Genomic DNA, 27,267 nt, shown 5'->3' on the forward strand with positions numbered 1-27,267 from the left:
GTGGTGCTGGGACTGAACCATTCCACATTGCAACAACAGGCACGAGAAATGTAATGACTTTTATTTTCTGCATCTCACCCGGCCTGAATGAACCACAAAACAATCATGGAATGGTTTGGGTCGGAAGGGACCTCAAAGCCCACCCAGCTCCACCCCCTGCCATGGGCAGGGACACCTTCCACTGTCCCAGGTTGCTCCAAGCCCCAAAGTCCAGCCTGGCCTTGGACAGTGCCAGGGATCCAGGGGCAGCCGCAGCTGCTCTGGGCACCCTGTGCCAGGGCCTCCTCACTCCCAAAAGCCAGCAAAGCCGGCCGTTTACCGGCGGGAAGTGGGAAGCCGTGAAGGAGGCCCTTCCGTTTATTTTACTGACGGTAACCGGAGCAAAGCGCACGCGGCGCTCGCGGGCAGGAGGCCGCGCTCAGCGGCGGTTCCAGCGCCTCACAGGAACGCGCCCTGACGGGCCGGCCTGCGCCTCGCTCCCGCTCCGATCCCATCGACTCCAGCGGGTCATGGACGCTCCCCGACGAAGAGCTCGCCGCCACTCCAAGCTCTCCAAGGGTCGGAGAGGCGGCCGCTCCTCAGCCGCCACTGCCCCTCAGAGGAGCCAGCGCTCAGCTTCCCCCCGACGTGGCGGGCGCCCCTCCTCCCCTCAGCGGCGCCGCCCCTCAGCCTGCCCCCAACATGGCGGCGCCTCCGCCTCCCCTCAGCGTCAGCACCGCCCCTCAGCTTCCGCCGCGGGCTCTTCCCGCCCGGCGCAGCCGCGGAGGAGCAGCCCGGGCGCGGCAAGGCCGGTGTGGCGGCGGCGGGCCGGGATGGCGCTGCCGCAGCAGTGCGAGGCCGCCTTCGGCACCGCGGACCTGTACGGCGTGCTGGGCGTGCGGCGCGGCGCGTCCCCGCAGGAGATCCGCCGCGGCTACCACCGCGCCTCGCTGCGCCTGCACCCCGACCGCGTCCCGCCCGAGCAGAAGGAGGAGGCCACCCGCCGCTTCCAGGTGAGGAGAGACGGAGGGAGGAAGGGAAGAAGGGAAAAAGACGGGGAGAGAGGAAGGGAGGCGGTGGCGGCCACTAGTGAGACCGACCCACCGCCCCCCGGGTGACCAGCCCACCACCCCACAAGGGACTGGCCCAATGTCCCCCGAGTGACCGAACCACTGACCCTGAGTGACCACCCCACTGACCGTCCCCCGGGTGACCAACCCCGGCCCTGACTGCCCAACTCAGCGCCCCCTGGGTGACCGCTCCCCGAGTGACCAACCCACGGACCTGCCGGTGACCTCCCGGCCGCCGCTGCGTCCCGCAGATCCTGGGCAAGGTGTACGCCGTGCTGAGCGACGAGAAGCAGCGCGCAGTGTACGATGAGACGGGCACGGTGGACGAGGACTCCGAGGCGCTGCAGGACGGGCGGGACTGGCTGCAGTACTGGCGGCTGCTCTTCAAGGTGAGAGCGGGATGGGGCTGGGAGACAGAAGAACCCTGCGTTGTTCGGTTTCATGTGTTCTCTCTTAAATCCTGCTGCTGAGTATGTCCCGTAACTCACAAAGCATCGCCTCTTTGGTCCAGGTCACCGTGAAAGACATCGAAGACTTCCATAAGAGCTACAAAAACTCGGCGGAAGAGCTGGCCGATGTGAAGGCAGCGTACCTGAATTTCAAGGGTGACATGGATCGGATCATGGAGTCCGTGATGTGTGCGGACTACACGGATGAGCCCAGGATACGGGAAATGATCGAGCAAGCCATCAGCTCTGGGGAGCTCCCGTCCTTCAAGGGCTTTGTAAAGGAGTCGAAGCAGAAGATGATGTCCAGAAGAAGGCGGGTAGGTTGCAGCAGTTCATTACCATAACCTTTTTCCCTTGGCAGAAATAAGTGGAGCTGCTCCCGAGATGTTTTGTCACAGGACTGCTGGGTTACACACCTTGCTGTTCACATCTGGTCACCTGTGGTCATCACCCCCCACTCCAAATCGTTGTGAAAGGCTTTTCTACTTCTTTATTTCCTTATTTTACACAACGACTTATTACAGTTTAGTGTGTCCCTGCATTTATCTACAAAGCTGTGAGTTGCTGGAGTTAACAAAAACAAACAAGTGGTGAAAATACATTTTGTTTGACTTCTGGCAGGTGTGAAACCACTCTGGCCTAAATGGACTCTTGTGAACTTTTGGATGCTTTGTAAAATGTTATTTGCATATCACAGTAAGCTTTAAGTTAATGTAGTATCTACCCAGACCAAAAAAAGAAAAAAAAAAAAAGGGGGTGTGGCAACAGAGACGGGGACAAACATCACATTCAGCATCTTGAAAGAGCAGAAAAACTTCTGCTCTGCCAAATAGTGGAACCAGAATGGGCTTCCCTTGTCTGATTCCTTATCTGTGGCCAAACTTGGAAAGCCTTTGCACTTCCCTGCAAAGGGAAACTGTACACAAATGCCCAAAAAAGCATTTGGAAACTTCTGCAAGACTTGGTCAGATAACATGGGAAATACTTTTTAAAATCTCATTTGCTCTTTTAGGCAGAAAAAGAAGCTAAAGAGGCAAAAAAGGCTAAAGATGAACTGGGCCTTGGTGGAGAAAATGACTTGCAAGCACTGATAGAAGTAAGGCTTCTTCTGTTTGTTGCAGATAACTTGTTACTGGCTTATAATTGTGTTTTCCCTGAGCATCTTTGATTTTGGATCCTTGCAATTCTTCTGAATTCCTGAGGTTAAAACCTGCCCTTAATGTTAATGATGTGCTTTAATTTAATTAGAATCAGAGTACAGTATGGATTTTATTACCTGTGTCTTTTTAAAAATTTACAAGAGTTAAATATTTGGAGTACTTAGGCAGTAACTTCTTGTTTTAGGCAGTTTCACAGGGAGTTTTAATGATGATACTAAACTTCCTATAGCTTGTATTCACTGTTTAACATAGTCCAAGATTTTGTGTAGCTATCAAACTTCAGCAGGATAACCTGTATTGGGAAGTTACGAAAGGTTTGAGTTTGGTTGGTGTTCTTTTCCCCCTCCCCAGAGCCGAAGCAGAGAACGAGAAAAACAAATGGATGACTTTTTCGCCCATCTGGAAGCAAAGTACGGGAACAGCGCTAAGAAAGGAGGAAAGAAGACCTCAGCCAAGAAAAGAAAGGCAGAAGGAACAGCATAGACTGAAATACCAGGTTTCGCTCTGTGTGGAAACACGGATTTGGGAGAATTTCGGGTGTTTTCCGGGCTCATGTTTTGGACTGTGTGCACTGACTGTAAGTGGGAGGCGTGACACGGAATGCATGCTGAACAAGGAGGAAGACAAGGCATTCCTGTGCTACTGTCTCCAGCCTTTGGGTGCTCTACAGTTGAGATCCCTGTGTGCTATTCACACACTTCTTCTATAACAAACCTCCTGCTGTTTTTACAGGTCTTTGCACATCAGCTCAACAGGTCTTTTTTTAGATACTCCAGCAGTTGTACAGTTTGGAAAATTGCAGATTTAATAAACAAGAAGTTGAGATTTTCTTCAGTTTTGCTTCCCCACTTCTCTGTATGTTTTTTAAATAAGCTATTTAAAACAAGCCAATTGTGTTGATTCTTCTGTTTTCAGTCAAGTAAATCCTGCACACTTCCAGGGAGGATCATTTTTCAAAGGTGTAGGAGACTTGAGGGGAACACTTTGGGAGCAGAAAGCCCTCACAGCTTCAACAACAGCTCTTAGGGGGAAGCCAGAGGTATATGGTCTCTCTGTTCCCTTCTACTTGTCTGCCCTCAAAAATAACCCTGATTCTGAGAAAGCAGAGCATATCATTGTATTTGTAATACGGGGCTTGAAGGTTACTTTTATTACACAAAATAAATATCAGTCCAGGAGCAGTCCCTGGTGTCAGCCATTTGTATAAAAAACAAAGATGCCCTTAAGGAGGCAACTGCATTTTTTAAACCCACTGACTCCTCTAGGCTGTAAAACACTGCATAACCTTAACAGAAGTCGATTCAAGTTTGTATGCTTTTGTAACTCTTGTGCTACAGAAAACTCACTTGGTCCCTGAGGAGTGGCACGGATACAAATGGGATGCTTATCTGCACTTTGCCTGACATAACTGACACACTGCACAGTGTTCCAGAAGAGAAATTGTATTTTGAAGTGATTTAGTGAGTTGAGGTCTCTGGTGAGCATCAGCTTCTCTCTCTGAAAACTTAAGAGGTTTAGACTGAGCTCAGAGCTGCTTTTTTTTTTTAACTTCTGGGAATGCAAAGGCAGGTTAACCCAGTTATATTTGCACAGTTCCCTGTTTTTGATTAAAGCATGCTTGGATCAACTGGACTTGTGAGCTTCAGTATTGGTGAAAAACTATCAGCTGGTCTGGAATGGGGAAATAGGGGAGCCACTTTATAAAGAATACTAACAACGGGTTTTTTCTATTGTGAACTGTCATTTGAAGAATAGTAAGAAAATACAGGAAAACAGTGCTCTTTAATTGGACTGGAAAGGAACAACTGTTTCTGTGGGGCATCCTAACTTTGTTTAAACACAGCCAGTAGTTACTTCAGCTTGTTTTTACATTTCAGTTTCTTGGGGAGTAAGACCTTCAACTAATCACTTGTTTTGGGAAGCCTGTACTTCATGGTTTTATTTGTCTTGTCTGGAGCCACAAGGCCAACTCCAGCAAATGCCTCTGTTAGGTCTGTCACACAGGGCAGACACAGCTCCTAAAAGCTTCATTGCATCAGTGGCTTCTGGAACTCTGGAATGAAGAAATCTCATGTAATTACAGGTATTTTTAGAAAGGGACACTGAGCTATTCTGTTCTGTATTCTGAAACTACCATAAAATGTCCCACCAGGAAGATATTATTTTGAGTGCTATCTGAAACTACTTGTAGGAAGAAGTTTCTTTTTGCCTGTTCAGCCTTCTTCAGTCACTGAGGAAGACATAAAAGGTTTTATTATATCTCAGGAAGAGGCAGTGGTGTGCTACCCTTGGAGCTGTCTGTTCACCTGCTCTGCTGCCTTGGTTCTACACACCTGTGTTCATACCTGCTGCAGCTACCACAGCATTCACCACCTGCCTAAGCTGAGTGCTTGCTTTTGCTAGTACAATATTGCTTTAAACATATTTAAACATATAAATACACTTTTTAAAAAATGTAAATCACTATGGCTGTGGAAAGCCGGGCTAACCTTCCTAAGGGAAAAATGAGCAGTACCTGCCTGGAAAGACATGAACCTGTTCCCAGCTTCATGGAAAACAGCACAGACTGAGAGTGTTTGCTGGGTTTCCTAGGAGCTGGGCCTCACTGGAATGTATTCACCCTTCCACTGGAGCATCACTTTCTCTACTGGTAGGAAATGGAATGTTTTAAGTGCACCCCTTCTAATCTTTGGCAGCCGCTGCTTAGATTTATATAAAAATAACTATCTGTAAGGAAGGGTGTTTGAAAACTCTGTGTAAACAACGTTGACCTTGCTGGGAAGGAGAGGTGGTTCATGACTCTCTGGAGAGGGATGGATGGGTGGATGCTTCTCCATGGCATGTCAGTGCCTCTGTTTGCTTTTTGTGCCTGATCCACTTCGGCCGTGGGCTTTCACAGAACCACGTGGTGGAAGACCTGACAAAAGAGATCATGGACAGCCTCAAGACCTTCCTTGGGAAGGAATTACAGCTAATAATCAAATACATCTCCTCTAGCCTAAAACTAAAATGTAGTTTTACTCTAACACATGGCTATCAACTGCATTTTTTATAACCAAAAAGGACAAAGCTTGTGCTTGCCGAGTCACTGCATCACAGGGAGCGACTGCATTCCTTGATATTTCACTAAGTATTTTATCTACAAAGCTTTTCTGCCAATTTGTTTTTGTCAATACAGCAGTCATAAAACTCACCTTGCATTTTTTTTTTGGGGGGGGGGGGGTGGGAGGCAGATATTTATTTTAATTTCGGTAGGAACCACTCGTTGCTTGTTTAAAAACAAGTTACTTCAGTTTTAGTGCCTTTGTTAACCTCAAGTTACTATTTCTGTTTAAGCTGACAACTCCTGCTTTGAAAACTTGGACTCTGAGAGGCACTGGGACTGATGACATTAAGCTTCATTACTTGATTTAAATATTTGGTGATCATAAAAACAAAACAAAACCCAACAAAATGCACCCAACTATACTCAGGAGTAGAGTAGGACATAACATCTGTATAATGGCAAATTAAAGACATGGATGGAACTTTGGGAAACTTCCCCCATGGAAATTACCTGTAGGAATGTACTCCTGTAGGAAATGCATCCCTGTCCCAAAAGCCTCCTTTGTTTGATCTTACTAAGCCCTGTTTCTGATGAGCATACCTGAACTTGTGGATCCTCTCCTGGTCCAGGATTGATTACTGTAATCAACAACAGTGGAAGAACGGCGGCGTTGGGGATGGGGCTGGAAAAACAGTTCAAGTTATTTCTGTTTGCATGAAAAAAAAATCAGCAAGATTATAACACAAGTACAGACTACTTAAAACACGTGTGTTTGGTAATGAATTGGATATTGTGAAGGACTAAGTAAAGTTTTAAAGAAAGGTCAAATTAACTTTAGAAGTAGAAAATACACTTTTCTAACACTTAATTAGAATGATCACTGGGCCAGTTAGAGGCAGTCTTTCCATTTCAGGAAATTGTGCTGTTCCAAAGCAGATTTTATAACTGCTGAGTCCAGAATGTTGAAATTAGACAGAGAAACCAATCAAGCTGCCATTTAAAAGCTGTGCTGAAATTACAGCTTTCAAAACTTAGATAAAAATACGTTGTTAGATACAAGAAGATTTCAGTAGAGTAGGAGTTTCAATAAATTAAACCAAGAGTATTTGATATTGAAACAGACTGGACATTAATGAATGTTAATTCTCAAAGCACCCTTTTCAGTAATTAAGGATGATCTGGTGTAATTAGCCATGCTTTACCGAGGATGTGCTGGTTGTGTTAGGCCTGGAGAAGGGATCAGGTAAGAACAGCTGCTCCTGGAGCTGCTGGTGAGTGTCTTCTTGTGTCATGACGCTGTGAGCACGGCTCGAGTTCCCCCGAGGTTTCTGCAAAGAGAAATAACAGAGTTATGGCCTTTTCTTAGTGCAGCAGTACACTGAAAATAATTAACCCAGGAATTAAAGCCAATTTTATACCTAGTTATGAGGAGGGAAGCATTCAATTGGCATTAGTGAGAACTAAGCATGCAAGCGTGGGTGATGCTGTTACTCTGATACAACATTTTTCATGCATCTATTTGACTTTCTGTCAGAAAACAACAAATAAATTGGAACTCTTGGGCTGCGTAATTTGACCAGCAGTGATAACAACTTTAGATTATTCAGTAATAAAATGAGACTCCTGTGCCTGTTACCGTTTGCCTGTGGGGTTCTGTGGTGCTCCCACGCTCGGCCGTGGTGGTGGTGGCAATGGGTGGCAGGGGGTGATTTCTGTTTAGCAGCAGTGGGGAGGGTGAGGTCAGCTGCTCCTGTGCCGTCAGGCTGGAATGCACCAGTGAGAACAGAAAAAACACACAGTTAATACGTTTGGCAGGTGGAAAGGTGTAATGTTGTCAGCTTCTTTGGCCTTCCAGAGTTGCCTGTTCTGGAAGAATACCTTGGAAAAGCTTCAAACCATCATCTGCAATTGAAAAAAAGTCTTTCCTAGTGCTCTCTACTTTGAAAAATACATTTTAATAAAGCAGAGATGTCAATATTTCTTAGAGTGACTGAAGCCAGAGGAAAGGAAACAGAAACATAAAATACTGGTAGGAGAAACACCAGTTATGAAGGGACAAGGAGTATGTGACAAGAAAGCAACAGACTGGGTGAGTTTATAGGTAAACTGCAAAACTAAAACTGCATCAATTTAGAACACGTGGAATAGACAGGTCTATCAGATCCTCCATTGTTTCCTGATGCCCTGTGGTCCTTGTAAATGTCTCCATTCAGTCAGGCCATTGTGCAAAATAAAAGTAAGACTCTAGATGTGATTGAGGGCTCACTAAGAGCCCTTTGGTCAGTCAGATAACCTATTTGAACATCTTTATAATCCAGTCTGGGCTAGGGTAGCAACATGCAGTATGACCTCAAGAAACTGCAAACTTTTAAATTTATCTTGAAAATGGGCTACAGAACCTATTTTCTGCAGACAAGAAAAGACAGCCATGTCAAGGAAGAGATGGTGGTGTTCACTTTGCCTGCAGAGGACAGACTGAGGTCTATTGCTCAAGTGCAAAACCACCTGAATATGGGAATGTCTGTGATTCACTGAATCGCAGCTGGCAGCACACTGAACATCAGCTTTAACAGCTCAGCGTTCTCAGGGGAGCTGTGCTTGAAGGGGCAGTTTCTCTCCTCACTCCAGGAATCCATGTCCTCCCTCCCCAGGGATGTTTTCTGTGCTGTCTGACCCCGGTTCCCTGCAGGGGGAGGCTGTTTTGGGGCCTTACAGGCGCCTGCAGACGTCGTCCCCGGAGCGCGGGGTCCCGATGGGATGCAGGGTCCGTGGTGGTGGGGGGTTCCTCCTCCTGGTGCAGCGGGACAGGGACGAGGTGCTGAGCTCCAGGGGACGATTTGGCCACGTCCGGGCAGAGAGGAAGGAACTCGAGCCTGGCCGTTTGTCATCCAGGTCCCTAGCAACAGCAACAACAAAAAATTAGACGACCAAAAGAGAAATGGTCAGCATGACAGCTACTGTTACCAAAGTGCTCACCTACAGGTGACTTTAATCATAAAATACTGGGCAGAAATTCTGTGTGTTGATTTTTAACATAACTATATACATTTTTCACAGAGGACAAATAAACAACCAACCAAGCAGGAAAATAACCAAGAACTGCTTTCTCCAGCGGAGGAATTTATCCTACAAGGTTTTGGGTTGAATCCCTCTCACTGTGAGAGTGCTCTACTTTATTTACTACAGGTGATCAGTAGTTCTTACAGTGTTTTCTCCACTGCAGGCAGGTTCCTTTGGTGTAATTGGATCCCATGGATGACCATCAAGCCATTCAGGTTACGCTGAGAACCACTACTTGACCCTTGAGAGAGGCTTACCTGAAATTAAAAAATAATAAGTAAGTAAATTACTGTTTGGCAGAGACACACACACATATTTACAGATATATTTTGTGTATCACTTTGGAGAAAACTAATCAATTTCTTCCATGACATCCAGATATATACTCAGTTATATTATTTCCCCAGCTAGGGGATCTTAGCATTTAATTTTTTTTTTTGAATGACAGCACTTAGAAAATGTCCTAATACTTAATATTTTCCAACTGAGCAGCTCATTTGCTGATCTTCCAACAATGACTATAATCAGAAGCTTTACAAAAATAATTTGCAGCATATATTGACATTTTATGTCAAGAACAGATTTGCAAAATCCTTTTCTGAGATACAGACTGATCTGGGAAAAAACCATCATATTCCACCCACCATAACAAGAGCAAATAGAAAATAGCAGAGCTTTAATCCCATACATACTTGAGGTGTTTTTCTCCTCTTTTTGCTTTTGCGGCCACCTCTGGGCTTTGGGCACTACACACACAGTAAGGGGACACAAGAGACAGGCAGGGGGAAGAAATAAAGGAGAAAGAAATAAGAAGGAAAGAGCTGAATTAAAATGGAATAAACAGGTAACACCTTGGTGCTCACCACTCTAGAAGCAGATGATCTAAATGGAGATTATACAGTTAAATTCAGTGAGAAAAAAAAAAAACTGGTACTGAACTGTAAAGATTTCTCCCTTCTAGCTGGATGAATTTACTATTAATGTGAGAATGGGATCCCACACACACACTCCTCAATCTCACCATTTAATTGAAACTTAAATTGTGGAAAGAACTACATCCTGAATCAACAGCCACTACATTGTTGTCATACACAGATAAAAAATACTGTTTCAAGGAGAAAAGTAGGAACTAAAACTTCCAACTGAGTAATAACAGAACTAAAGTGTCAGAAAGGACAGCCAGCATTCACACGAAGTCCAAACTAGTTATTTACCTAAATGCAAACAGTCTGTTTGCTGAGATAAATAACACTGTGATTCATCCCCACACAAAACAGGCTAAAAATCCTCACCAGATTTGATGTCACTGAGGGCATCTTTGTGTGTGGCACCCGAGGTAACAGTGCTGGCAGAGGATCCAACTGCAAAGGGCTCCTGGCATCTCCTCGGAGCGTTTCTACTGTTATGATATTTTTCTCATCATCTGTGCAAAGCAAACAGAGAATTCCTGTCAATATTGGCACTCCTAGTCATGGACAGTGCCATGAATCAAAAATATTTTAGAGACTCCGCCTGGATGATAAGCTCTGCTAAGTTTTTGGAAGACATGTTTCACACTGTTAGCAAAATAACCATTTTATTCCCACTGAAGAGATCATTCCCGAACACATGGGTCTCTCATGGCATCTTTGCAAAATTAGCTGAAATCCCCTTTTGAGCCCTCACCTTAACTGTGATCCTTACCAGAGGCTGACCCTTCCCAGTGCCTGCAGATCAATTCTTCCATGCAGACCAGGACTTCACTCCACACATCATCAAACACAAACGTAAGCACGGAATCCTTCATGCAGGAATAGGGAGAGACAGGAGGAAACCCCAATTTCTGTCTGCCAGAGCATAGTCTCATTTTCCTCTCGTGCAATTCCTCCACCCTGTAAAAATATAAGTATTACCTGCACCAGAAACACATTGGGTCCTTGTATTTACTTCTAGTTTTCCCACTGACCTCAGTGAGAAACGACTGGCCCACCCTGGTCTCCCTATACAGAACGATTATAAATCATACTCCATTAACAATAATTTACCCATGAGAGATCAAGTTCACATCAAAAAAATCAGTATTAATTGTGACACAGTGATATTACAGTGATATTTCTTCATCACATTGTTAGGCTCCATATCTAATGACAGGACAGAATCCCGAAGACAAGAGAGTGATATTATTTGCTGCAGCAGTGTCTCTCTAGCCTGGTAAAACCAAGAAACATAACAATTTTAATTTAATGGTCCACGCAGATAAGTGACTTTAATTATTAAAACCAATTAAGCAGTCAGGAACTGACAGCACCCTCCAGAGTCCTTACCCAGGCCATATGTTCATACCGTAGGGCTGCATAATGTAAAGGGGTAAAAAGATAAAAATAGTGGCAATTGTTTCTTGACAAGCATAAAATCCACTCTAGTTCTTTAAACTTATACTGAAAAAAATCCAGAAAGGTACAATTCCACCCCAAATGCCAGTACAAAACAGAAACAGCAGCTGTTGCATAATTAACAGCAGTGACTTTGACATAGTATAAAAAATAAATGGTGTTTAAACACGTATTAATAAATACACAGGCTTTTAGTTATGATGGAATGAATTATTCAAACCAAGCACAAAAATGGACATGCATTAAAAATTATCAAAAAAAAAATAATAAAAAAGCATGAAAAATTATCCAAAATTTCCTAAACTTAGTGAAAGAAATTGTCCTAGGAGATAGGCTGGGAAAATCCCCAGTGCCTGGGCAACCTCAGACATTTGAAAGCTCTCTAGGGAAAAGATAAATAAATTCATCAAGTATGTCTATCTTAACAGCAGGAACCCCAGGACACTATTTTAATATTCAATACCTACACATCTCTGTGGTCAAATGCCAAGTATTCCTCCACTATGCCTTCAGAGAGAATGATTTCCTCTTCCCCTTCATCGCTCTCTGAGGAACACAGGGCTGGAGGCTTGGAAGGGTCAGCCTTTTTGTGAGCAGGAGGAACCAAGAGAGGCACCTTCTTGCCCAAAACACTAAACCTGAACAGGTGACAGTTTCCAGAAAGCAGAAATAAAAATAAATTGTTAATCCACCTGAAACAACTGAGAAACAGCATGATCATTAAGGGCAAGCAGAAGCGAGGCCAAAATATTATTCATTACAGTAACAGCTTTTGGTTTGGATACCTTTTCATTCTTGCAAAGGAGCCTGAAACTTCAGGGAAGAAATACCCAAAGCTGATTAGAAAGCATTCTGAAGCTTTAAATAATAAAAGCTACACTAACATAATGCTTTGTATTTTTTAAGACCTAGGCAAACTTAACACACGGTTAATAATAAAACCAGCTACAGTATACACATATTCTTAAAAAATCATCAGCAGCAAAGATATTTCTGTTTACTGGCCAGTCCACTGTAGTCAGCAAAAGTACAGCTAACGTGTTCTTGCTATTCCAAGTTTACTACATTCAGTTTAAAAGGAATAAAAAAGAGTGTGCTGTGTTCAAAACTCAGCCTAACAGGAAGGCTGCACACTTCAAGAAGCAGAGAACAAACCTGCCTTCCCACCTCAGCAAGATCTAGGCTCACTGCTGGTACTTACTCATCAGAATCCTTTTCCTGTGGTGAGCTTACATCTGAGGGAGCCAAACTGCCCGAGGGGGAACTCGAGTACCATCCGTACCCTTCATCCGTGGGGATCACCACCTGCTTCCCCACCACCCTGCCACGGCAAAAGCAGAGGATGAATGCAGCAGAAAACCTTGGCAGTACGATTATTGAAGGGTGTAAGAACAGCAGCAAATCCTAAAAGTTCTCCTGGGAAGCTGTGCAGTTTTCCTGGTGACAGTTTTCTAAGTTTTCTAAGAGAATTCTGCTATGTCAAGGCCAAGTCAGTCACAGAGAGCAACAAACCTCTCTCAAGGAACCACATGTGAGGTAAGAGGATGTTTCTTAATGACAGCAGGCACATCACCAGAGTGATCTTTTTATCTCTATCTACCACATAATTGTATAAATCCACCCTGCCACATGTTTTGAAAGCAACTGTGTGCATCCCTAGCCTTGTTGAGAAGGTACCAGCCCATTAATTAAATACCTGAGATGAGGAAAGCTGGAGGACCACTGGTGGCATTCTTCCCTCAGTCCCTCAACGTGAACGTTTTCTTTCTGCTCATACAGAAGCTCATCAATTTGCCTGAACATCTGCTGAACTTGTTGTGTGGCAGCTTTGTCAAATTCCTAGAGAGGAAAGAAAATAACCTCGTGAATAGCATTTGCAGGGGTATTTTAATTGGTCTTTTTAAATATAATTGAAAAATGCAACAATGCGTTTAAAGCTTAGCAGGATTGCATAAAAAGGTGTGAACTTTAAATAATTTTTCTCCCAGAGAGAAAATAACTTTAAATAATTTTCTCCCAGAGCCTGCTCTTAAGTAGGATGGCAGCCACATAAAAAGCTTACATTGACACAGCAGAAAAAACTAATAAAATATTTTGAATTATCCATATTATTATATTAACCTACAAGACTTAAAGAAATCAGAACAGGAAGGATAAAATTCAGTGATGATTTTATGCAATGGAGGATTTTTTGCTTCCAGTGTCTACAAACAATAGCAACACAAAAAGCAATGCAGACTGGTGGGAAACACTGAACTTGAGGGATGGCCAGGTCCTTTGTTACTCATAGGTAGAAAATGGGGTCAGTTCTGAGGTCATTTAAAGCTAAACAGCTCCATCTCACCTCCCAGAAGGCAACAGCACACTTGACTTTGGTGGAAGGAGAATAAATCAAACATTCCTAAATGAAAATAATGTTTTAGGAGCTTACTATATTATGAGAAACATGCAAGGATGCAGAAGTTTGCTAAACCCATGCCAAGTATCTGAAAGCCATCCAGCCATGGCTGGGGTTTCACAATAACACCATCTATAGATACACTCGTGCACTAAATGATTTGCATTTCCAAAATCTTTATTAACAGAATAGTGTGAGCCTAATGTGTTTAGAACTGAAATACAGAAAGAGGGAAAAAAGATGTTCTTTCTATAATCACTACCACGATTTTTTTGACAGATCCAATCATTTTTGTTCTGACATGCCTTTGCAGCGGCATTTCAAGTGTCGTTCTGTGCCATTTTTGGCTTGGATGATTATGTTCTACTCACGTCATAGCCCCAAGAGAAGACTGAGCTGTCTTCTGTGGAGGTGTCAGCACAACCCTGACTAGCAGTCCGTGGATCCCCATGATCACCCGATTCCTTATGGATTCCCGACTCCCTGAAACACACACATCCAGCCAAAAAAAAACAAAAAAAATAAATAATAATAAAGCAAAGCAGCCCACAATAAGCAATGACAAGTGTGTCAGTAAACAAAGCCTAGCTGTATCAGAAAACAGCTGGACCAGATGTGTCATGGCAAGTACCTGGAGGTCTGGCCGAGGTTTTCAGCCGTGGGTGTGGCTGAGCACACCTGAGCCCGTGGCTCTGGCAGTGGGTGATGCTTCAAGGCATGTTTCGGGAGTCCTTGCCTAAAAAACAAACAAACCCAGAAGTGGAACTTCTGGCATTACTTAAAAAAATAAATCTTTACGGAGTTCCCGATAAAATTTTATTGGTTTTTCTTCCCTTCTTCTCAAGGACTGTGCACACATTTATTACTATTACAAAGCTAATTCTTGTCGCCAAAACTCTAGGTTTAAGGTGTCAGAACTCACTCTACGATAAATATTTGGCTTCAAAATCAGTGAAGCTTAAACTTAAGACGCTGTGAATTGGGCTACGGCTCCCTAAAAGCAGAGACAAAGCCATTATCCCTGTAGATTAATTAAACTGAATTAAATTAAATACAGCAAGAGGAAACGAGCCGAATAACTCAGAACTGACCCAACTCAGGAGAAAAAAGCCAGTTACAGGGGTTTAATCGCGTTCTGTCACACCGGCGTCTGGCCGGGACCGGTGCTCAGGAATCCCGGGAAGCCCGGGATCCATCTCCCGCCGGGGACACGGGGTGACCGGGCCGTCACGGGGCCCTGTTTGGTGCAGGGGGGAGCGCGGGCGGCAGGCCCGGGAGCGGGGCCGGGGAGGACCGGGACCGGGACCGGGATCGCGATGGGCTCGGCACGGCGCCGGGGCCCGGGACAGCGGCGGCCACTCACGCCTGCACCGGTTTCCGCGCGTATCGCGATATCATCCTCAGCGCCGCCGCCCCGCCGCCGCCATCGCGCCGCTCGTCCCGCGGGGGCGGAGCGCGGCCCCGGCGCGATGGAGGCGCTGCGGCGGCCGGCGCTGCCCGAGGACGCGGTGCGCTACCGCCTGTTCGCGGCGGCGGCGGAGAGCCCCGGCGGCGAGGCGCTGCTGCGGCGCTGCGCGGAGCTGGCCCTGGTGCGCTTCGCCCCGCTCCTGGCCTCCTACGTGTGGCACCGAGAGCCCTTCCGCCTGCGCTACGTGCCGCGCCGCGGTGAGCCGGGAGCGGGCCGGGAGGCGCGGCGGGGCAGCGCCCGGAGCGGGGACGCGTGAGGGGCACCCGGCGGGCAGGACCCGGGAGCGTGTGAGGGGGGACCCGGCGGGACCGTGTGAGGGAGGCCCAGGGCGTGTGAGGGGGGACCCGGCGGGACCGCGTGAGGGAGGCCCAGGGCGTGTGAGGGGGGACCCGGCGGGACCGTGTGAGGGAGGCCCAGGGTGTGTGAGGGGAGACCCGGCGGCCTCACAGACCCACAGTGTCCCGGCGTGGGTCAGGCTGGAAGGGCCCCCAGGGAGGCACCTTGGGCCACCTCCGTGCTGCAGCGGGGTCATCCCAGAGCACAGGACACAAGGGTTTTTCAGCAGGCTCTGGAATCTCCCCGGTGAGGGAGAGCCCGCGCCCCGTGGGGACAATCTGTGTCTGGGCGTGGGGCCGCTGAGCCGCCTCTCCTCTCTCTGCCTCGCCCAGGCCAGACCCCGGCGCACATCGGCGGCACCACCGTGTTCGGGGATAACGTGGAGGATGAGTGGTTCATTGTGTACCTGCTCCGGGAGATCACCAGGGAGTTCCCGGGGCTGGCAGCCAGGTAGGGCAGGTCCTGCTCAGGTGCTTTTTTTTGGGAGGGATGCCAAGGGGCAGTGCCTGTGCTCTGAAGGTCCTGTCTTAATATTCCCCATCCTTGGAGGTGTTTTCCCATCCCACACACATTTGAAGTATCCCGGGCCAGGTTGGATGGAGCTTGGAGCAGCCTGGACCAGTGCAAGGTGTTCCTTCCTATGGCAAGGTGGTTGGAACCAGATGATCTTTAAGGTCCCGTCTTACCTAAGCCTTTCTGTGGTTCTATGACTATTAAAAAAGCCCAGCAGACATGGATTCAGAAGTGTGTTGTTGTGCTCTGCAAGGCTTTTCCTGCTAAGAAACCAATTTCTCCTTGGCCAGCATTGATGACAACGATGGAGAGTTTCTCTTGATAGAAGCAGCTGATTTTCTCCCAAAGTGGCTGAATCCTGAGAACAGTGAAAACAGGGTGAGTCAAACTTCTGTACAGTTGACAAGGGGGCCACAGTGGCCTTTTATGGAGCAGCTGGAGTTTTCTCTTGCACCTCTAGCCAAGTGGTCTGACTGCCTCTGAAAATCCAGAGTGCTGTCTGTCCCTGACTGTTGCTCCCTTCAGGAGCACTCCTGTACCCACCTGAACATTCTAGCTCTGCTAGAACCACTTGGATTTTTTCTTTTTACTGTATTCTAGAGTGATTAGGCAAGAGGATTTGCTGCCCTCAGCAGAGTAGGGAATGCTTAGGGCTGGAGTGCTGCTGTCTCTGTAAGAACACATGCTTTGTCTGGTATAGGTGAAATAATGAGCAGACACCTTCACCTGGATATGGATGGTTGCTGGCAGTCACGTCACTGGCAGTGGATTAAAATGGAAATAATTAACTTGGTCATTAGCAAAAAATGGTTAAATTATTTTTCCTACAGTCCAAGATTCTTAAAACGGATGGAACAAAACACAAAAATTGATGGCAAGTGTGTACCTGGACTATCAGGCTCATATTTTCATTTTGTTTGAGGGAACAGACAGAGTGAGGGAGTTGAGAACGTTGCATTCAGGACTTTTCTTAGGATCAGGAGCCAGCAGAGGTCACCTGTAGCACCTGAAATAATGCTTTTTAATCCCTGTGATGTTCTTAAGCAGTGAGGTTATGCTGATTCTCCTGAAACACATCTCTTATTGAAGAGAAACTTGGTATTATTGTTATGAAGGAAACGAGATATTTGGCAAAACCTGTTGCAGTTAAAACAGGGGGTTTTACTGGTTGGATCGTGGTCTCTGGTATCTCAAATAACTCTTTAGAAAACCCTGTCCTGCTTCCTGTATTGGTTCTCTATTTGTACTTTATATTCTCTGCGTTTAAACAAAGGCATTTGGACATGAAATTTTCCATCGCTCTGTGTGTGACTGTTGTTACTTACCTTGTCTGATGGGATCATTCCTGTCTGCCAGGTGTTCTTTTACAAAGGAGAGCTGCACATCATCCCGCTGTCAGAGACTTGGGAGCAGGGCTGGGACCTCTGTGCTCCCTGTCCCACCATCCCAGAGGCGCTGGCACTGTTGTCCACCCGCTCTGAGGAGTTCCTGGCTGCAGAGCCCATCAGAGCTGCGGTGGATAAACGCATCCATGGGTGTGTGGGGGCTTTATTTGGGTCCTCTGCGCTAGTGGGGTTCCGTCTGTGCTCTCTGGGGTTTAAACATTTCCCCAACAGATGGGACAAAGTTGGTTCCTTTTCAGAAACTAGCAGCTGGAGGTTTTTTCTGTGGCCCTCTTAGAAAGAGGGGGATCAGTGTCCTGTAGGCTGTGACCTGGGGGGATCTGAAACTGGGTCACTGCTGTGATTCCACACCTGACAATGCCCAGAGTTACTCCTCCTTCACATTGCTCTTATACTGAAAAATCTGAAAGTTCTGTGATCTTTCAGGAGCCCTGTGCAGGAGGAAAAAGAGGATTTGACCTCAAATGTAGAACCAGGAGAATTGTCAGAGCTACAGCTTGTCACAGCTGAGTTCAGCTCTGTACTTTATTTTTTGCAAGGATTTGACAGCATAACTTCTACAGAGTATGGCAAAGAATACTGCATAGCTGGATATGTTGGTTAAGCTCACAGGGACTCATCTTACCTGTGTGGGGGATTCAATTTCATAAGCCATGTACATTTATATAAATGTATTCTGGAAGCAGACGTTCTAGGCATTAGATTGGCCAAGTTTTAACTCCAGAATAATCTTCTGGCCCACGATACAGGTAAATATTAAAGTGAAAATGGGCCTCATGATAGAGAAGGAGTGGTTTAACCTGCAGTACCCCTCCTGCACTCTGTTGCTGCTCAGATACCCCGGGAAGATCCAGGCCTCTCTACACCGAGCCCGCTGCTCCCTCCCGGCCGGAATCGTGGCCGTGCTGAGGCAGCGCCCGTCCCTGGTGGCTGCGGCAGTCCAGGCCTTCTACCTGCGGGACCCGGGGGATTTACGGGCCTGCCGGCGCCCTTTCAGAACCTTCCCTGCCGAGCAGCGTGTGATGACCCTGGTAAGTGCCCTCTGAAGCCTCTGATGGCCCCGGGAAGTGCTCCTCTAAAGCCTGGGATGACCCTGAGAAGTGCTCTCTGAAGACTGGGATGGCCCTGGGAAGTGCTCTCTAAAGCCTTGTAACTTAATTCGCTTCTGAGGCTGACAAAGGTTCTATGGCCAGTGGTATATACATACAGATTTAACTTAAACCTGCCAGTTTTCTGTTGTGTTTTTTTTTTTTTTTTTTTTTTTCCCCTTGTGGCTCTAGGGATGAATTTCCAAGTCATTACATTAATGGCTGCTCTGGATCCATGTGGCTGGACTGTCAAGGGGCTGATCATGAGAGAATTGTTTCTGAAACCAGAGGTTGTGATAATAGTTCCTCTGCTGGAATGTCTGCTGAGTAAATTGGTCTCCTTGTGTGATCAGAGCAGTGTGACAGCACCGCCAGCCAGCATGAGGAGTTGCTCCTAACCAGTGGTTCACTCCAAGGCTTTTCACCTTCTCAGCTGTGCTCTCACAGCTCTGTGAAAGCTTTGATGAAGTGTTTTATGAGCACTGTCCAAGAACTATTGTATTTGATGCATTTTGTTATAGAGCTGTACCACCAGACTCCTGAAAAGAAGCTTTAGAGTCAAATTTTGGACTTCTAAACTGTGTCCAAAATCTCAACTTCTAATCAAATTTAATTTTAATTGAAAATACACCTTGTTGGTGCAAATACAGAATATCAAGGATTTTTCCTAATGTCTTTAGACTGAAAAAAGTTTATATTTGCTTGGGGATTTCAATTTGGAGCAAGCCTTGTAAAGCCTGGAAAGCAATGTATCAGAACAATCTATCTGAGATGTATTCTGAATGCAGTCTCAGGTATTGGCTGTACTATGGGTGCCTTCAGACACACTTCAGTGAGCCTGGTGGGAGCTGGATGCCTGTCCCCAGCACAGTCCCGCTGCAGGGGGTGGTTTTTTCTGCTCTGGCTGTTTCAGGTGACTTTCACTCGGTGTTTATACGCACAGCTGGTGCAGCAGCAGTTTGTTCCAGACAGACGCAGTGGATACACCCTGCCCGCCCCTTCCCACCCCCAGTACAGAGCCTACGAACTGGGCATGAAACTGGTAATGGTTTTTGGTGCATTTTGTACTTGCTTTATGCATGTCCAGCAAATGAGTCTTTGTCTGGAAGTTGTCTGCTTGTCCAGAAGAATGTGGGCAAAGTCCGTCACACCCTGAGAACCTCTTCTTGTTGCATCTTTTATATACAGGCCCATGGCTTTGAAATTCTGTGCTCCAAGAGCAGTAAAGCAGCTCCTGATGCCAAGAGAAATGTGTTAAGCGGTCCTCTGTGGGAGAGATTCCTCAGGAGCTTGAAGGAAAAAGATTATTTCAAGGTGAAGCAGTGTGTCTGTGGCTTTTAAACATTCCAGAGAAAATCCATTTGAGCTCTTGAACTTGTGTCAGGAGTTGCAGCGGGCAACAACTTGAGTCCTTATCTCTGTGCAAAATGAATTAATGTCTTTCAAGGAGACATGTGCAGTTTATTCCCCTTTGAGATAATTTATTTTGGAAATGAAAAAGGAAAAAGCAAGATTTGGGGAATGATTCATTCATCTAAAGAAAGGGGAGAAATACACTTGAATGAAGAAAATCACCCCATGATTGTGTGGGGTGTAACTGATTTCACTGCTTTACATTTCACTTCCACGCCTCTAGAATTAAATATTCTTCAAGATCCACACATAACACCATAGACCTATTTGGGCCTATGCAAGTGTAATTTTTATGTGTCTGTGATTTTTGTGAGTTCTGGGGTTTTCGGTGAGGTTTTGTGGGGTTTTTTAATAAAGATGCCTTTTGCTACTTATTTGAAGTTAATAAATGGGACATCAGTTGACCACTTGTTTGAAGGTTATAAAATTGGACAACCCTAACTGAACTTCTTAGGTTAATATCCTTCAATATACTTCAAATATAGGAATGCCCCTTGGTTGTATTCAGTTCCAAGTGTACATGACCAAGAGGTTTTACGTGTTTTGGTTCTCTCAGCATTTCTGTGTGACAAACAGTCATCCCTAGGAAGCCTGACTGTGAAGAGGAAGGGGAGGGAGAATTGTTTGTGTTCATGCCTGTGACTTGCATTCAACAGGGAGAAATGGAAGGATCTGCAAAGTACCTGGAACTGCTGCATATGGCAGAGGATCACTTCCAGCAATCTGTTGCTGTGCCGGAAAGGTCAGAGCTACTTGAAATTCATGAGTATCATCTACCCGGCCTACAAATCCTTTACCTTACCTTTAAAATCCTTGTTACAAAAAACCTGAACCCTTTTCTCCGTCATGCATTTAACGTGGGTGCTGTGGCCAGGACATACAAGTACCAATTCCTCTAGAATACTCCACTAGGAGAATTTCTTGCTTGAGTAACTCTTGATCTCGGTTTTGTGAATGCTGAGCTCTTCCAAGTGGGTTAAGAGGTGACTGAAAAGCATTGTTTGCTTGGCTGACTGTAGAAAGTGTATAAAAGTTTCATTTAAAAAGCAGTGCCAGTGAAGAAAAAGTCCAGAGTAATCAGTCTCCTTTACTCAAGGAGCTGGCTGTAGATTTCTCTGAAAGATCAAATCCCAAAAATAAATCACTCCAAAAATATCTGAGCCTTTGCCAGCTCATAATACCTTGAGTGTTAGTTTTTTGAGTTTCCAGTCTGTGCTGTTTGGAATCTGGCAATTTTAATATTTACCAAGGCAAGATAAATGTAAAGAAAAAAAGCCATGACAAATGGCTTTGGAGCCATCAGCTGGGAATTGCAGGGACTGACCATGTCCTGTTTTGGCCAATACTCTGTGTAGTACACTGGTACTTCCCCAGATTCATTTCCCTTTTGGATGTGATTGTACAGAAGGAAAAATGAAGAATTGGAGTGAAAACCTGAATGCAGAGCATGTGATCCCATTGAATTCATTTCAGTAAAATGATTTTTTTTCTCCTAGCTCTGTTGAAGTGAACCCAGGTGATGAAATCCTGGCACTACTACAGAAAACTTCCATTGATTTGAAGGAATTTGAGAGAGAAGCAGCTTGTCTTCCTCCAGAGGATGGTGAGCTGTATGGGGGGAATTATTCCTATTACAAATGATTATTTGTGGGGGGAGAGAGGGAATGTTGACACTTGTGTAGGGAGAGCCAGGCCGACCTTAATTAAGACTAAATACTGGATTGGCTCTCCCAATTCAGAGTCAGCCTTTCTTCTTCCACTTAGTGGCCAAAGGATTCTCAGTGACTACAATGGTATCTCTTAGTTTGAGCTCTGCAAAGCAGAGTTTTAAAGTAGTGAAATGAAATCTCCACTCTCCTCAGCCTCTCTCTGTCTTATGCTGTGTGTGACCCAGGATCAGCACAAAAACTTAACTGCCAAAATGAGTTGCAGAATGGTTACAGTCCTGTCAGTCAGCTGGTTTGGGCCCTGTGGGCCAGCAGGCTTGTGCAGGATGACAGATCTGTCCTGTGTTCTTTCAGATGACAGCTGGCTGGATATTACACCAGATGCTCTGGATCGGATGCTGAAGGAGACAAGAAATGAGTCCCTCCCTTCCACAAATGAGGAGGAGCAAAAATATGACTTGGAAACAGTTGCTGAGAGCATGAAGGCTTTTGTGTCCAAAGTCTCCACGCACGAAGGAGCAGAAATGCCATGGTAGCTGCACCTTGAGTTTGGGGTCTGGTGTAGAATGTTGCACTCCGCTGCAGCCCTGTGGGTGATTCTGTGATGCAGAGAATCAGGGTTTGAAGGTGCTCTGCTGAGCAGGGGCCTGAAGCAAACCCACTGCAGTGTCTGTGTACTTGCTTTAAATCAGCTTGCTACCACTCTGACTCTGGTGCAGGTTCAAGTGCTGTATGCTGAGCTGCTTTCTGTCCCTCAGGTTGATTGTGTGGTCTTCAAAACTTTTATGCCAAGAATTCTTCCACTCACTGTTTCAGGTCTAATCCATACAGGCTTCAAACCTCTGAGGACTTCTAAATTCAAATGTCCCAGCTTCAGTCCTGGCTAGAGAGAAATCAGTATGGCTTGTGTCTGTGTCAGGCTTATACAACCATAAAAGCTTTATTTATATCAAAATACTTTTGTATTTCAGGTCTTCTGATGAATCCCATGTTACCTTTGATGTGGACTCTTTTACAAAAGCACTGGACAGAATTTTAGGTGAGATTGCTTCTTTATTTGAAACAAATCCCTGCACTGATTTCTTTGCTGTTGTACTGACACAAAATAATACCCAGGGGCAGACTCGGAGGAGCTGGATTCTGATGACCTGGATGAAGAGGAGGAGTTTGATTTCTCAGAGGGGGATGATGAAGACCTGGATGCTGGGAATCAAAGGCAGGAGCAGAAGGAGTCTCCTGAGGAGCTCGTGGGCAGTCTCAAGGCGTACATGGATGAGATGGACCGTGAGCTGGCACAGACCAACATTGGGAAAAGTTTCGCCACCCAAAAGAGACGGGTGAGTATGCCTGGGGCTCAGATTTGTAGCAGTAATTTCCAGCCAGGAAATGTGCTGAAAGTGGCCATTCTGAGTGATGTGATCAGACCCTTCCCACGGGCAAGCAAAGTGTACTGTACCTGCACCATAATAGGCTTTTTCAAACTAAAACTGATCCTAAGCATTGAATTGGCACATCTTTTCCAAGACTTGGTTTCATTTTCCTGTCTTTAGTACTAGGGCAAGCAACTGCAGCTTGACTTGTGAGTTCTGGAGTTGTTTGCTCCTCTAGGAAGCTGAACCAGGACTCAGCAACACTCTCTGTCATTCTCTTGGAACTTAATCTGGGTAATGGACAGGGGTGATTTTTAGCTGGCATGAGCATTTGGGGGCTGAATTCCTGTCTGTCAGGACTCTGGTGGCTGCAGAATTGTTGTTTCTTTTTTCTTGTGCCTTGCCTTTTTTTTCCCCTTAAATCTGCCCATGCAATTTGATAAACTTTTCTCTTTGTCCTCGCTGCAGGCAAGTTCGGTTGAAGCAGCCACATCTGAGAGTGCTGGCCCTGATTCTGGAGCTGAGGACGCTGAGCTGGCACCCGTGGATGTGGACATGAACCTGGTGGCAAACCTGCTGCAGTCCTACAGTGCCCAGGCTGGCCTGGCAGGACCCACCTCAAACATTTTACAGAGCATGGGGGTGAATTTACCTGAGAACACAGATCTCACTGGCTCCAGCAGCCGAGCAACACAGTGAGAGACTTTGGACAAGACATGGCTGGTGGAGAAATGAAGCACAGATGGATGAGCAGGCTATGAAAGAAGAGGCCAAAGGTTTTAATTTGGAGCATTCTGTTCATTCTGTGCTCCTTGCAAGATGTCTGGGCAGGCAGGGGGTGTGGGGCTGCAGTGCAATAAATGCTCGGAGCAGCACCAACCCTGCTCCAGCAGGGCAGGGGGAGGTGAGCTCAGGACCCTGGGCACCTGGGCAGGTGGGGATAGGCCCCTATTTTAGTGAGGTAGGTGATAATAAGTCCCAGTTCAGTGGCTGCTCTCACAAGCACAGGCTCGCCCCACGGCAGAAGCAGCAGCTCTGGGCTGGGTTATGGTGGTGGCAGCAAAATCCCTTCCCCAAGCAGCAGCTCCGGCAGTCCTCCTCCGAAGCCGAGAGAGCCAGCAGCTCTCACTGACCATCCTTCACAGTCAGGTGCCTGATGCCAAAAGTGGGATTCCTCCTCAGCACGTATCAGCTGTTCTTCTTCTTCCAAAGGCAGTCCAAAAGTCTCACCTTCAGCCCAGTTCCTGATGATTTCCAGGAGCCCATGGCTATCTGGATTTCCCATTTCAGCTGGGTGTGTAATGAGGGCGATCCACTGACCCCAGGGGGCATCAGTGGCAGGATGGATTGCAGAGACTTTTCCTCTCAACAACCAGCCCGGCCTCGGCAGTGGGGAGGAACAGGCACTGAGGTGACCCTGAGAGTTAGTGCAAGGCACAGGGGGCAGCTGAGGAAGGACAGCCCTGTGCCGGGCTAAGAGGTGAAGCTGGGACTGCCCAGCGTGGAGAAGGTCCTTGCCCTAGCCCTGGTTACAGGGGAGCATGGGCATTGCTGCACAGATATGGCCGCTGATTTGAGCAGTTCTGGCTCTCGAATTTATTGTCAGCCAGGTACACACACTCGGAATCGCCAAGGACAGGAACCCTGCAAGGAGGAGCAGAGCCAGCGCTGGTTCCCAGGGGAACACCTTGTGCCCCTGTCCTCCCGTGCCCTGCCCGGCTCCCCGGCACTCACCAGGAGCTGAAGTTGCTGCCGTCTCCCCACTGCAGGCGCTGGCCTCGCCTGCGCAGCCCGAGCCAGTAATCGCCGTTCCCGCGGAGGCGGAAGAGCAAATCCTGCCCGGGAGAGAGGAGTGGGAGCTGCCCCGGCCCCTCGGGGGGACACGTGCCCGGGGCTCCCCCCGCACGCCGGGGCTCCTTCCCTGCCAGGCCCCGGGACAGGGCTGCACCCCCAGCCCTGCCAGCACCCAGCCCGGCCCAGGAGCACCCCCAGGCTCCCCTCAGCCACCCCACACCGCCCGCAGCCCCTCACTCACCATGGCCTCCTCATCCTTGACAATGGCCAGGGAGGCCCCGAGCTCGGAGCACCGTTCCTCACCCTGCTCCCAGGTGCCCTGATCCCTTGAGAAGTAGTAGCAGACCCCATGGTAGCCAACCCAGCCAGAGGGACAGCCCAGAACACACTGGGCAGTGGCAGGTGGAACTGGAAGCTGTGCTGCTGAAGGGGGAAGAGGAGAAGCTCTGAGGATTCCCCTGTGCAGGGAGCAGGGAGCCCGCTCTGCCCCGACGGGCTGGGCCCAGGCTGCTGCCCCTCCCTTACCTGACTGCACAGCCAAGGCCACCGCCAAAGCCAGCACCAGCAACACCAGCACGATCAGCACCAAGGTGACCACGGGATGGGACCTGAACCACTTGCCTGCAGCAGGAAAGAGCTGCTGGCTGCCAGAACCAGAGCCGGCCCTCCAATCTGCTCCCCCAATGCCCAGGGAGCACAGGAGGGAGCCCGCAGCCACTCTGCCCCTCACTCAGCTGGCAGCCAGGGAGCCAAGAGCCTGGGACACAGGCAGGGACACAGGGCTGGGGACAGCCAGGGACACAGGGGTGGGGACAGGCTGCAGCAGGAGAACTGCACAGCCTTGGGGGCAGCTGGGGATGTTGGTTGCAGCCACTGATGGGGCCGAGGAGAGCACGAGGCCTCTTCCACACATCGGGAAACAACCACACATCTGCCGACCCTGTCCCTGGCAGGTGACACTGCACTCACTCGGGAATCTTCTGAGGATCCTTCTGTGTCCACTGTCCGTTGCTGATGTGCCCTGGGGACCCAGGGGCTCCCTCACACTCCCATCACTGCTGCACAATCCCTTCTCCACGTCTTCACTCCCTGCACACTCACAAGTGTCAACCCCCTGCTCATGACAAGTGGCTTCCTGTGTCCCAGGTAAGCATGTATCCCCAGCTCCTGGTCCCACCAGGAGATACAGGAGCTCCTTTACAACTCCATGCACACAGCAGAATTCACTCTCCTCCAGCTCACAGTCGGCATCTCTCTGCCTGGAACAAACAGCACCTTGCTCCCGAGACATCAGGAGTGCTGAAAAAGTCTTTCGGAGATCGGCCTCGGCAACAACTTTGCACCCACGGCGATGGCACGCTGAAAGAAGGGACATGGGGAGAGGTCACTGCCGGTCCCGGCCCTGCGGGACACCGAGGCTCAGCGAGGCGCTGCCAGCTCAGTCCCGCCCTGTCCCCGCTCCGCCGACGCTGCGGCAGCACCTGCGGAGACAAGCGCAGCCTCCGGGAGCTCTCCGGTGCCCGCAGCCCCGGCCCCTGTGGCTCTGCAGCCGCTGCAGCCCAGCTCCGTGCCGGGACACGCGGGGACAACGCCTGCGAGCTGCCGGAGGCAGCGGGGACAGGACAGCTGCGCCTCGGAGCCCGCCTGCCCAGGGGGAAGAAAGAAGCAGCGGCCCCGGGCTGCTCACGGTTGTCCCCCACATTCCCCGTTGCCCCGGCGGCTTGGAGCCCGGGGACACCGAGCGCGGGCACGGCCGCTTTGGCTCCCTGCCTGGGAAGTGCAAGCGGCTCCTGGCACAGAAGGCAGCGCCAAGAAGCCTCGGCCCCGGAGCGGGCAGGATGCGGCGCTTTGTGCCCGCACTGGGCGCCTGCAGCGCTTTGGGCTCTGAGGCACGTTCAGCTCCCTCCCGTGCCAGCCCCGAGCCGGGCACGGACACCTCCCGCCCGAGCAGCGGCGCCGAGCCCGGGGCCGCACGGCCGGCAAGTGTCCCGGGCACGGAGCAGCCACCTCTGTCCCAGCGACAGCGACCGGGATGAGCCATCGCTGCTGCGGCCCCGGCTCGTCCGCAGGGATCCGGGCAAGGAGGAGAGCGCGGGCAGCCGCTCCCTCCGCCATCTCGGCGCCGGGGGGACACGGGGGAACCCGGCACAGGGAACTCGCCAGAACCGCCCCCTGCCCCTCAGCGCGGCCCCCTCCGCCCGCAGCGAGCCCCGAGCTGGGGCACGACCCACCGCGGGTCCCACCTGTGCCGAGGCCGCCTCCGAATTCCGTCGCTGCCTCGCCGGGATCCGTGTGCCGCCCCAAGTGCGATCTTATACGAAATGCGCCGCAAAACGGTTCCATTCCTCTCCCGCCTGGACACTGCGGGAGCACCTTTGCCGCCACATTTAAGAGCCGATGTGGCGCGCAGCGGAGTCTTTCAAATGTCACCAATCAGAGTCAGTTCACCGAACGAGGGCGGGGCTTGGTCCTTTGAATGGGACATGCCCACAAGCAGCTCCCGTGTCCGCTGAGTGTCGGCCTATTCGCCGTGTAATTCCTGATGTTTCTCCACAAGATCCGCCGCGGCCCTTCCCCCCCGCGGAGCCTTTGCAGTTCAGGTTGATCAAATGAATCCCAATTGTCGCCGATATCCACCAACCGGTATTTCTTACACTCTTTTCCGGGATGGATTTGACAGT

At 48.4% G+C, this 27,267-nt stretch overlaps 4 protein-coding genes across 7 annotated transcripts; 2 read left to right on the forward strand and 2 right to left on the reverse strand.

Moving 5' to 3' along the window:
• Nucleotides 1-741: 741 nt before the first annotated feature.
• On the forward strand, nucleotides 742-3,492 carry DNAJC9 (DnaJ heat shock protein family (Hsp40) member C9). Its single transcript, XM_066191758.1, has 5 exons — nucleotides 742-992; nucleotides 1,301-1,438; nucleotides 1,561-1,815; nucleotides 2,511-2,594; nucleotides 3,010-3,492. The coding sequence occupies exons 1-5, from the start codon at nucleotides 813-815 to the stop codon at nucleotides 3,139-3,141; spliced, it is 789 nt and encodes a 262-aa protein (XP_066047855.1). The 5' UTR covers nucleotides 742-812; the 3' UTR covers nucleotides 3,142-3,492.
• Nucleotides 3,493-3,538: 46 nt separating this feature from the next.
• FAM149B1 (family with sequence similarity 149 member B1) lies at nucleotides 3,539-14,980 on the reverse strand. Of its 3 annotated transcripts, XM_066191751.1 has the most exons (15): nucleotides 14,898-14,980; nucleotides 14,166-14,270; nucleotides 13,906-14,017; nucleotides 12,833-12,975; nucleotides 12,338-12,457; nucleotides 11,604-11,774; nucleotides 10,448-10,635; nucleotides 10,057-10,187; nucleotides 9,457-9,510; nucleotides 8,909-9,021; nucleotides 8,418-8,600; nucleotides 7,341-7,467; nucleotides 6,907-7,032; nucleotides 6,305-6,386; nucleotides 3,539-5,575 (listed from the first exon to the last, which is right to left on the reverse strand). In XM_066191751.1, the coding sequence occupies exons 1-15, from the start codon at nucleotides 14,930-14,932 to the stop codon at nucleotides 5,502-5,504; spliced, it is 1,764 nt and encodes a 587-aa protein (XP_066047848.1). In that variant the 5' UTR covers nucleotides 14,933-14,980; the 3' UTR covers nucleotides 3,539-5,501. The 3 variants fall into 3 exon arrangements, with proteins under 3 accessions (XP_066047848.1, XP_066047851.1, XP_066047850.1); XM_066191754.1 differs by lacking the exon at nucleotides 11,604-11,774; XM_066191753.1 differs by lacking the exon at nucleotides 9,457-9,510.
• Nucleotides 14,969-23,575, forward strand: ECD (ecdysoneless cell cycle regulator). The gene is made up of 13 exons (XM_066191750.1): nucleotides 14,969-15,199; nucleotides 15,671-15,788; nucleotides 16,142-16,229; nucleotides 17,208-17,386; nucleotides 18,090-18,285; nucleotides 19,256-19,384; nucleotides 19,531-19,656; nucleotides 20,412-20,497; nucleotides 21,252-21,358; nucleotides 21,777-21,954; nucleotides 22,394-22,461; nucleotides 22,539-22,759; nucleotides 23,261-23,575. Exons 1-13 carry the CDS (start codon nucleotides 15,004-15,006, stop codon nucleotides 23,489-23,491), a joined length of 1,923 nt encoding a protein of 640 aa, XP_066047847.1. The 5' UTR covers nucleotides 14,969-15,003; the 3' UTR covers nucleotides 23,492-23,575.
• An 87-nt stretch (nucleotides 23,576-23,662) lies between these two features.
• LOC136294200 (C-type lectin domain family 2 member D5-like) lies at nucleotides 23,663-26,972 on the reverse strand. 2 transcript variants are annotated; one of them, XM_066191757.1, is made up of 6 exons: nucleotides 26,830-26,972; nucleotides 25,556-25,945; nucleotides 25,112-25,207; nucleotides 24,828-25,006; nucleotides 24,527-24,627; nucleotides 23,663-24,436 (listed from the first exon to the last, which is right to left on the reverse strand). In XM_066191757.1, the coding sequence occupies exons 1-6, from the start codon at nucleotides 26,927-26,929 to the stop codon at nucleotides 24,322-24,324; spliced, it is 981 nt and encodes a 326-aa protein (XP_066047854.1). In that variant the 5' UTR covers nucleotides 26,930-26,972; the 3' UTR covers nucleotides 23,663-24,321. The 2 variants fall into 2 exon arrangements, with proteins under 2 accessions (XP_066047854.1, XP_066047853.1); XM_066191756.1 differs by having other exon boundaries at nucleotides 24,828-25,009.
• Nucleotides 26,973-27,267: the final 295 nt, after the last annotated feature.

Source organism: Chamaea fasciata, unplaced genomic scaffold (assembly GCF_029207755.1).
Source record: "Chamaea fasciata isolate MVZ Bird 193981 ecotype frontalis unplaced genomic scaffold, bChaFas1.0.hap1 SCAF_9, whole genome shotgun sequence".
Lineage (NCBI taxonomy): Eukaryota > Metazoa > Chordata > Aves > Passeriformes > Sylviidae > Chamaea > Chamaea fasciata.